Source organism: Arachis ipaensis, chromosome B7 (genome assembly GCF_059453495.1).
Source record: "Arachis ipaensis isolate K30076 ecotype BB chromosome B7, ASM5945349v1, whole genome shotgun sequence".
Lineage (NCBI taxonomy): Eukaryota > Viridiplantae > Streptophyta > Magnoliopsida > Fabales > Fabaceae > Arachis > Arachis ipaensis.
The window spans coordinates 134,456,481-134,468,286 of NC_142442.1; the positions used below are offsets into that span (position 1 = coordinate 134,456,481).

The 11,806-nt window shown below is 28.0% G+C and overlaps 1 protein-coding gene across 1 annotated transcript; it reads right to left on the reverse strand.

Annotated features, from left to right (window-relative positions):
- Positions 1–9,164: 9,164 nt before the first annotated feature.
- On the reverse strand, positions 9,165–9,936 carry LOC148554236 (uncharacterized). The gene is made up of 2 exons (XM_088495049.1): positions 9,681–9,936; positions 9,165–9,400 (listed from the first exon to the last, which is right to left on the reverse strand). The coding sequence occupies exons 1-2, from the start codon at positions 9,934–9,936 to the stop codon at positions 9,165–9,167; spliced, it is 492 nt and encodes a 163-aa protein (XP_088351175.1).
- Between the last annotated feature and the right edge of the window lie 1,870 nt (positions 9,937–11,806).

Genomic DNA, 11,806 nt, shown 5'->3' on the forward strand with positions numbered 1-11,806 from the left:
ATAAAATCAATAAACAATGAATACATTTTTTTGAAAAACTGCAAACATATTAATTACAATTTATAAAATATATTTTAAATAAATGATAATTATAATTACTATAAGAAATCTAATATGCTTTATTAGTATATAAGTTATTAAATTAGTTAATAAAACCTAATTAATTAATAATTTTATATTTCATTTATTTTAATTATTTATTTAAAATTATAATTTATTTCATAAAATTGATTTAATATACTATCTTCTTTTGTTTATTAAAAATAATGAGTTCATCCACAAACAAACTTATTCCTATTTCTATACAATTTGAATCGTATTCGTATATTTTTATTTTTTTATTAATCTAATTTTATTCACATATTTAAATCTTAAATTTTTTTTTAAATTTTTTATTTAAATTTAGATAGATATAATTTAAATTAATAATTTAATTTAATAAAAATAAACGTATCCGTATTATTTTTATTATCTTAAGCAAAAAATATCTCTAAATATATTTTTTTAGATAAGATTTATTAATCTTTTCAGATATTATGTATTTATATATACACTCTAATATTATTAATTTAAATGATTATACATATCTATCTCTTTTGTTGAGATATTTAAAGACCATGTCTAACCGCTTTAAAAAAATAATAAAAAATATTTATTTAAAATAAGATGAATATATTTATTTAAAATTTATAAATTTTAAATAAATTTATTCGTATTAATTTTAAAATAATAAGAGTATTATGTCTTTTTAATTCTTTTAAATTTTTATTTTTGTCATAATTTTATAATAATTTAATACCAATCTAAAAATAAAATAAATTTAAATTAAAACAAAAAATTTAGCCCAAATAAAATTTAGTGCTGATTCTTTTCTCTCTTCTTAGTAATTAAATGATGATTCTTCTTTCTCATTTTAATTAAAAAGCACTAAAATTCTATATAAATTTTCTCTCTTACTTTTAATTAAAGGACACTACAACTCCAAACAACTTTGGAGCATCAAATCCCGTCCCAATGATTGATTGTTTGTCGTTTTTATACAAAAGATAAGGCTCCACTCACACAAGAGTAGTAAGTAACTACTACTTTTCTTCTTCTTTTTAATTGTATTATTGTGACTTGTGAGCTTTGAAGCAATCAAGCATGAGCGACACCATCATAATCTACTATGAATCACTGAAAATTAGCACAAGACTAATAAAATGAATCTACATTAGAAACAAGAAATCAAGAAAAGCTCAATGTCAAATTGGAATAAACAAATCGCTCCAAATACTCTCATCGAGTGAAGCTCCAAAATAATTATTTAGAACCACAATATATATACGTTAAAATAATTTGTGAAATCCCAATTATATCTTTAAGTAAAAAAAGTGTATTATTTTAGTTCCTTCATTCCTTTTTATCAAGCGACTCAAATTTTTAGTCAAATGATTTATCATGTTGCTAAAGACTATAATGTGATGTATTTTGTTAATTTCAAATAAATAATTGATGTAATTAAGACTTATAAAACTGCTTTAATGCACACAGGCAGTCTTAAAGACCAATTTAAAACTTACTTCTACTCTTAAGTCTTATCTTCTTTTAAGCATGTGGATCATATGCCTTGTCAAAAGTTGAATGTTATTAACTTTTAAGCATGTGGATCATATGCCTTGTCAAAAGTTGTATGTTATTAACTATGAGGAGCCAGTAAATTTTGTAATTTGTAGTTATATATTATTAATATTTTTAAGGAAAAGTATAGGGTACCAATATATTATCTGCCAACTTCTACCAACTCTTATTTATAATTGTGTTTCATGAAAGTGTGTTCGTGGATATGTCTAATAATTAATATATTTTAAATACATATATAAAGAGACACATCCAGAAAATATATCTATAAAGACACTTCTATTAAACACAGCTATAAAAAAGACATTTTTATTAGACACATCTACGAACACATTTCCATGAAACACAATTATAAATAAGAGTTGGCAGAAGTTGGCAGATATGCTGTTGGTAACGTAGCGAAACCGTATTTTTAATAGTATAAAATTATATCTAATGATGTGAGATTACTCATTTTTTTTATTAGTTAAATATTAGTCAAATTTTAATAAAAATATTGACCCTAAACTTTTTCATTAATAATTTCTTCTAGAAGTTAGCATTGCTCCCGCAATAGTCTGAATTACACATGGATGATCCAATTTTTGTTTTATGATACATTTTTAATGTCATAGAATTTATTTTATTTTTTAAAATTATATCAACTAATCTTTTGAAATTATTTTTTATTTTTTATTTTTAAATTCATTTTTAAAAAAAAAATGAGAGTTAAGAGAAATAATTTTATAAAAAAAATATTACTTAAAAACTAATTTTATATATATAATAAAATGCCTTCTACCTAAACCTCTCTATCATAACTATAGAGACTTGTCGGCTTTTATCCAAATACAACAAATTTTGGTACTTCACCATCTCTAGATTTATCACATGCGATCTTATAATTAGGATATATTTGGTTTGGTTTGTGTTTTTATTTTTTATTTTTATTTTTAATATTTTTTATTATTTTTATTTTTTTATAAAATTTAAAAAATAAAAATATTAAAAATTAAATATAAAAAATAAAAATATAGACTAAATGCACTCTTAAATTTTTGATACAATGATTCTTGCCAAGTGGTGTACGTGGTACCTCTTAATTAAGTTTCTTAGATTTGTATTGCCAGCAAGAAAGTTAACAGCACAAAATTTATTACCACTAAAATTTATTACTTGAGGTAGCAATAAGTTGAGATAGGATATTTAAATATTTAGATTTAATTAATTTGTGCCTTAAATTTAAAGATGCATTTTAAAAATATAATAATAAATTTTTTAATATTTTTAATATATTAAAAATAGAAAAAAAATTAATTTTTATAAAATAATTTTTTATAATATATTTAATTTATGTCTTTAAAACATAACACAGCAAAATTCTAAATATTTATAACTTTATATATGTCCTAAATATTTACATATTGTCTTAGCTTTTGTCTTTTTATTTATGGATATCTAAATATTTTGTCCTATATCAAGTAAATGATAAAAAGGTCTCTAAAAGATTACGCAATTTTCAGTTAGGTCTCTGAATTTTTTTTTTAATCAAATTTATCTTTAAAAAATTTTCAGTTAGTTACGTTGGTCCTTTCGTTACTTTTCTCGCTAACGCCGTTAACAAAAGCTGACGTGGCATGTTAGGATCCATATCAGCACACCCCATCCATCCCAGTTGTCTGCCAACACAACTATTTTACAAAATTTCATCAAATTAATTCCTAACTAATAAATCCTAATCCCATGATAGTGTATATATATCCCTTTATGTTGGAGTTAAGTTGCAGAGGTTGAGAGACCAATATTGGAGGTCGCTGGCATGATGGGTGGTGAAAACGGAAATCGTCGTAGATGGGTCTTTTGTCACTCACTTGATAGCTATGGGTCTAGTTCGTTTATGCGAAGAAAGAGGAAGAATGAAGACCTTATATGTCATTGTGGGTTGAAGATATTGATTAAAAAATCTGAAACTTCAGAAAATTCAGCTAAATTGTTCCACACATATCTAAGATATTGAGTGAGTTGTTCTCATGAATTCTTTTATCTTCAATATTCTTACTAGTTGTGGAGATTTTTAATCATAATATTCCTTAAATTTCTGCATAAAGGAAGTCATTGCAACTTCTTCAAGTGAGTTGATGAAGATGAATATGATAGAGAGCAATCATGATGAATGGAAAGTAAACATTACATGGAGAATGGAAAGTTTGGAAGCAGAAGCCAGATTTGCAAGAATGCAAATGGCCTTTATGTTCATTGGATTGATAATTGTGATTTTAGTTGTATGATTAATTTGTATATTTTGTATTTTTAAGTAGTAGTACTATAAAGATTTTAACTCTATTTAGATACTTAATGTTATGAACAAAGAACAAATTGATATGTCTTATTGTATTCAATTTAGCAATGAATTGAGCAACTTATTTGATATAGTTTATGCTTGTTAGAAACAAGAGACTAAACTAGAGAAAGGATTTGTATATTATTGAGTGTATTCGAGTTGTTTAGAATGATATAATATAGAAGGATATTTATAGGTGCTAAGAGAATCGTAATAATAAAGACGTAATATTCTATAATAAATATTCAGATATACTAAATAATTCTAATTGATCCTAATTGATCCTAATTATATTCTAACATCCCCCTTCAAACTCAAGTGACAACTTGAGTTTGAAACTTATTGAAAACAACGAATAGAACAGGTGCGGACGGAACTGCCTCAAGAAAACACAGACGAAACGCAGACGAAACTGCCACGAGAGAATGCAGACAAAACTGCCACGAAAGAACGCAGACGGAACTGCCACGAGAGAACGCGGATGGAACTACCACGAGAGAACGCAGACAGAATTGCCGAAAGAGAGCGAAAGCTATATGATTTTTTCATGAGAATAGGTAAGCAGCGAATGACAATGGTGTTTGATCATTCAACTCGAAAAAACACAAGACAGAGATAACAGACTAGTCGGTGAGGTGAAAAAGTATAAAAAAAGTGACAAAAGGTAAGGAAAAATGACATAGAAAAAAAAGGTGCAAAAACTACGGTGATTTCACAACAAGAAAAACAACATATCCTCTTCAAGGAGGATACCATGTTAGAAACAAGAGACTAAACTGGAGAAAGGATTGTATATTATTGAGTGTATTCGAATTGTCTAGAATGATACAATATAAAAAGGTATTTATAGGTACTAAGAGAATCATAATAATAAAAACGTAATATTTTATAATAAATATTCAGATATACTAAATAATTTTAATTGATCATAATTATATTCTAACAATGCTGATATTTTTAGCGAAATGGATGTGATGTTTTTGTGATTTTGTATAGATAAGCAATTATTGATATTTATTTGCTGAAAGTTTTGTTTTCATTATTTGATATTTTGATTATTATCTGTGGTTGTTCTGACCTGCTTGCTTCATGTGTTTGCTGAAATGGTCTTTGCTTATTCACATTAGGGCACAAACAAATTAAGGTTTGCGAAATCGAAAATTTCTGCTTTCCTTTGGAGCTTATTTTGGATTACATTATTTATTTGCCATTTCATATATTTTTTGTTTTTAAAAAGTTTATCCTGTTGTACTGTTGTATATTTGGATCTTCTAAAGTAAAGAGATTTAGAAAGTGAGAAAATTAAAGGAATTTAAATCCGAAACACAAAAAAAAAAGTAATCTAAAGATGATTAATTCTTCACTTTCTCACCTTATAAATCTCATCAGTTTAGAGGAGCCATGAGATCAGTTTGAAAATTTTAATGGCTTGAAAATTTTACATGAAATTTTCATTCCCTAGTTTCTTTAATGGCTTTGTTTTTCGGCTTTTGGTGTGGCATGGGCAAAATGAGTGTATTGCATGAAAATTGCTTCACTCGCAATTAGACATTGGATCAATAATTCATATTTTTATATCTGAATGAAGACTGAACCCGGCTCATTATTTTTAGGAAACACAACGTGATTCCTTCCAAAAAGACACTTTGGCCCTTGATTCTATTCTCCGTGAGAGAATGTGGCCCTTCCATTATTCCACTGTCAAACACTTATTTAAAGTTTAATAATACTAATCTAACGGGGATGGAAATGTAGGTTAATTTGATGTACATAGAAAATAAATATGCATGTAACTTACCACATATATATGATTAAATGGATAACATTGTTTTCTTTTTTTGGTTTTCCACGAAAGGCTAAAAACTAATTCGTCGCAAATCTGTAATTAAATCTGTAATTTACTGATTAAAAATATACGGATCAATAGACATAAAGTTGTTAATTTACAATATTATAAAGTGTGGATCAGATAAACATCTACAGTTAGATGCGATGTTGTGGATCGGAGTTTCATTTAAAAATTTGTTGCTGGTCAATGAATTACTACATGCATAAGATGGGATTTGAATTTTCGATATTTACTTACATTGACTAGTAAGCAAATTATTAGAACAATCCAATTTGATTTAAGTGTATTAAGGCTCAGTTTGGGTAACCAACTTAATTAAGCTTCTTTTGATAAAATAACTTAAACAATAAATGACTCTGTTAAAAGTAACTTATAAATAAGTCATTTTGTGTTTGAATTTTTAACTCTAAAAGTGCTTATTTTATAGAAATGTGATGAAAAGTAGAAGTATTATGAGAGAAGTTATTTTTTTTAACTTCTCTATAAGTTCCTAAATAGCTTCTTAAAAAATTACAATTTGGTATTGAAAATTGCACCAGACATTAATACTACTACTTTTCATAAGTCAAAAGTAAAAAAAAGTTACTTCTAAGAGTATTATCTTTTTAGGTTGGGCCAAATGAAGTTGGTCTAAGCAGAAATGGCCCTTATACGTTCTGGGCTTTTCTTTTTAAGATGTTATTATGTTTTAATTCTACGATTGCCATTGATATTTTGTAAAACAAAAATTCTCATTGATGAAGAAACCCAATGACAACAATAAAAGAAAGAAAGAAAAAAAAGATCGTGCATGTAGAAAATACGAAAAAAAACAAAAACAAAAAAGAAACAATTTATAATGTTAATTATTGCTTGGATCAATTTCAACGGGTCTGAACAAAAAAAAACTCTTCATTAACACTTAATTCACACTCTAATTTTAAGTTTGTTGTCCGCGTTAGTCAGCTCTGAGAAAGGCAGAAAAATGACAATAATAAATGTCATTAAGAAAAATAGCTCAGACATGATTCATAGCTGTAGATATTTCTTTTTTGAATTCCAATCCACACCCTATAATTTTTCATTGAATATAAGGTAGTATTTGTTTTGAACTAGATTTGGATTCAATATTATGTTTGTTAAGCTAAGACTAGAAGTAAAATTTTAATTTTGGGACTGAAAATTTCAATCTCTCTTAAAGTAAGTGATGTCACCAATTATTAATGCAAATGAATTGAAAGTCGAAGAAGTGATAACCTATTACAAAATAAATAAATAAAAAAAATAAATATAAAAGAGAGAACTATAAGTAAAAAATTCTAATATTAATATTTTTTAATATAAATATCTCTATATAACTGAGATAATACACAAGTTAATATTACATTCACTCTTTCATATATTATGTAAGTAAAAGTGTACGTGACTTTTATTGTATTTTTCTTGTACTTTGCCTCATGTTATGTTATTTTATTTAGACACGTAGAAATGTTTTCTTTTCTTAATTTTACTAATGTTGAGTCCAACTTTAAAAATTTTGTACCGTCTACCATTAAAAATTTGAATCACCTAAATGATTTTGATAAGTCATAAATGTTTAATTGATGGACATCCAGGTTGCAACACAACCGAAGTTAAAATCTATCTAATCTAATAAGTGTAAAAAAAAATAAATAAAGGAGCTTTGTTATGAATTATGAAAATCTTTTTTTGGCACGTGGAGCTTTTCAACATTTTGAAAATTCGTCAATACCGTCTAAGAATTGAGCCATCATCTCTATTTAGGTAGAAACTCAGGTGCAGTCGACTTTACGTGAAAGTCGACTGCACCTGAGTTTCCATCCTCTATTTATCTTAATTTGCTTATTTATTTATTTCTTCTTATGGATAATATAGCTGCCTAGCTAGCCGGGCTCCTCCACCACCACCAACTCCTTCCGGCGTCACCATCACGGGGGGCTGCCATCATGCTAGATGTCATCTCTTGTAGCAATTCGAGCAGCCACCAAATGGGTGGAGTGTGGAGGCTGGAGGGCCAAGACTAGTTGCAATTGGGCGGCAAATTATTGAAAGAGAAACAATGAAAACAACGTATAACAGTTTATGAAGCAACTTTTTAATGAAACCATTTCTATAAAAAAAAAATGTTTGGAAAATAACAGAAAGTCCAAATTGCTTTATTTTTCATTCTTTAATTATAGTTTATCTTATTTTGTATTTCTTCAATAATTAAGTAATATTATATATAAATAATATAATAAACATATAAATTTGATGTTATATACATAAAATTATAGAAACTAAATTACTATAATAATGCAAGAGAGATAATAACTCAGTTATTATATTTAATTTAATATTTACAATTATATATATATATAATATTTATAATTATATATTTATATTATATAATTATTATAATAATAATTAATAAATAAAATAACTTTAAATTAATTTAAATTATTTTTTATTATTTTTTAAATATTTTTATTAAATTAAAATAAGATCATTTTAAACTATCGTATCTCTAATATTATTATTTCTATATATGTTGTATAAGAGTCCTCCTTTAAATGAAGTAAAACAAAAACACGTAGGTAATTACATTAATTAGTATATGAACCCGTGCTCAATACAAAAAAATTTATAAAAGTAAAAAAAAAAATTTATATATTTAAATATTTAAAAAAAATATAAAATAATTATTATTTTAAAAAATTTATAAAATTATTATCAAAATTAAAGTTTAACTTAAAAAAAATGAGTCATAATCATTTTATACTTTTTTTTAAGTAAAATAATTATACATTGATACAAAATTTAAAATAAAATTAAAATATTTACATTAGAATCCTATTTTTTTAAAGATTTCTCTATAAACAACATTGATGATTAAATTTGCAGACATTTTTACGTGATTCATAAGTAAAATTTTTAAACCTCTCTTACTCTTAACTCTTGAAAGTGCCACATATAGTTGGCCATGTGTAAAAACTGATTTGGACAAATACAATCCAACATGAGATAAAGTTTGTTCTTGAGACTTATTAATTGTCATGGCAAACGATACTATTTTGGAAAATTGTCTTCGTTGGAATCTAACTGTGATGGTTTCATTTGTTGGTACCATATTCATTCTTGGAATCAAAGCAATATGACCAATATTGTTACCCGTTAAGACTTCACATTCTATGACATGATTTCCAAGTTTCCTAACTTGTAGCATTGTACTATTACAAATACCACTGGATTGGTCAATATTCCTCAGTAACATCACCGGAACACCAACCTTGAGTATTAATTTATGTGGAGGCAAACCAGAGCAATTTATGCTATTCAGTAATTCAGGACCATAGAGGTCTAGTTGACTCTCCATATTCCCTTCATCCATACAAATCAAATCCGAACTAAGATATAATTTTTTCCTCCAGGAATGATAGTCTTGTTGACCTCTTTAACGATGTCCAGCGTGGGAGCCAATATAGTTCTTACTTTGAAAAAGTTCTTTGAGGACATGTTATCCAAAATATTTGGATAAGAAAAATGAACCAACTCATCAAATGCCTGGTCCGAAGAAGGAATAACAATATTTCTTGGAAGATATGTATCAGATTCACCATCCATATTGTCACCTATTAGACCATCACCAACTTTCAATAATCACTCATTAAATTGCTCTGTCTCATCTTGATCTGAAGCAGTCGTCTCTACAGAGAGTTTCATGTCTTTTGTTAGAGCACCTGACAAAATTTTCAAAGGTAAGACGAATTCATGATTGAATGAACGATATCTTGTCTTGATCCTCGTGGAATGACAGGAAGAATTTGTCTAAAGTCTCCACCTAGTACAACCACTTTTCCTCCAAAGAAAAAATCTTTGTTATATGTTGGAGAAAATCTCATGATATCTCACCCAAGCATTTATCAAGCGCTTCATAGCAATACCTACTACCCATTGGAGCCTCATCCCAAATTATAAGTTTGGCTTTCAATAGCAGCATTGCTTGAAGGGAACCAGGTTTGATGTTACATACAGAATCCTCAGTTATATTGAGCGATATTTTGAACCTTGAGTGTGCCGTTCTTCCATTGGGAAGAAGTAAAGATGCAATACCACTTGAAGCAACGTTTAACACAATATCACCCCTTGAGCGAATCTTAGCAGACATAAGGTTTCAGAGAAATATTTTTTCAGTACTCCCATGACCATACACAAAGAAAAAACCTCCTTCATCACAATACATAGATGTAACAATTTTATCGAATGCATATTTTTGCTCAGGTATTGCGATGGCTAACATGTTTGAGGCATTTTTCTTTAAATCATCCCTGTTAAAGTTTAGCTCTTCCCTGATAACCCTTTCGGTTACAAAGAACTATCAACTTCAGTTGCTAAAGGCATAGGAGGATAGTCTTTCAAGGTTTTCCCAAAGAAATGTAAGATCTTGTCTATATCCATTAAGCACAACTGCTTAATCTCATCATCTGATATGATTAACTCTACATATTATATGATACTGTAAAAATTTAATCAAACTAAAAATGATCAATAATGAACTTTTATAATTGTAATTAATAAAAACTCACCCCTCATGTTCATCACGGCTCTCTATCGATACAAAATATCATCTGAGAGTTCATGCCAACATCTATCCCAAACATGTTCTGGTCTTGAGATATTGTTAGATGTTAATAGAATGACAAATAACCTCCTAACATATGATCATGAGGCCCACAAGCTTGCTTCCTTAATTGCATCCATGAATTCTCTGTCATCTTGCAAGAGTCCAAGGGCGAAGCATGCATCTCTATACGTAGCATAAATTGTTCCTCCTACTGCTCTTATATCTCGAAAATTCATTCATCCTCTTTGAGTATTTAAGAGAAGTCGTTGGTAATATTCTCCGGTATTTACTGCAAAAAAACTTGGTTAAAATCCCACTTTTAAGTTGCTAAATGGATTAGGCTACGCGATTTCAATTATTATGTAGCTACATCCGCATAAGATTAATTTCTCTAAAAAATATAGAACAATTCTAAAATTGTATAATCTACAGATTATAACTGCTGAAAGTTATTTGAACATTTATTTTTTAGTGTAGATAAATCGAATAAAATGGACGTGGGGTACATGCTGTTAAGATTTTAAATTTAAATCATCAAATATATAAGATCAAAATTGAATATAAACTCGTCATTACCTTTAGGTATATGAGTCAACCTTCCAATTGTGAAGCCTTGCTTTTGAGGAAACTACTTTGAAGTATCGTCCTTCTAAACAAACTTGGTTGGAAACTCAGCATAAGTCAGACTTTGACCATAGGGATATGACATGTTCGCCGCCATCCATCCCAAAAACATGGACTTATGAGATATTATTCTTTCGACGATATCATTCACATTAGAAGTTTTACTATAAACCACAGGTTGCTCATCCTCCAAATGGAATGAAAGTCTAATCACAAATGATTTTTTCTCTTGAATTTCATATCCAAATAAACGCCAGACTGACTCACATGCCGAAATGTACCTACAATCGTAGTAATTCCTAATTTCGTCAACAACTTATGTGGCTTCTGACGGATCACCAGCGTTGTATAGGGTAGCTGTTACGCGGTCATTACCCTTGTGTATATACTTAAATAGATGCTTAATAGAACCTGTTTGGCATGTGTATTCCACATTTATGTGGCATCCAAACTTAAGCAACAATTCTGGATTATACGGAACAATGAACTTACTTTCTAGTACACATTCCTTTTTCTTCACTGTTCGACCGTTATCAGTACGCCTATATTTGGGAAATCCAGCTTCATCAATGAGTGTTCGTTGTCTAAAATCTTTGGGATAAAACTTTGAACAGGATCCATTCTTCATGCAAGGTGAATTCTTGTTGTACAGACCACATGGACCATATACCATGTAATTTTGAACAGCTCCATGTAGATTTGGCCTTTCATTTTCATCAGGAATCTCAGCTATTATATGTTTGTCTATGTCATCTGGTGTTTGTGGCTTGAACTCATTACTCATGAATAA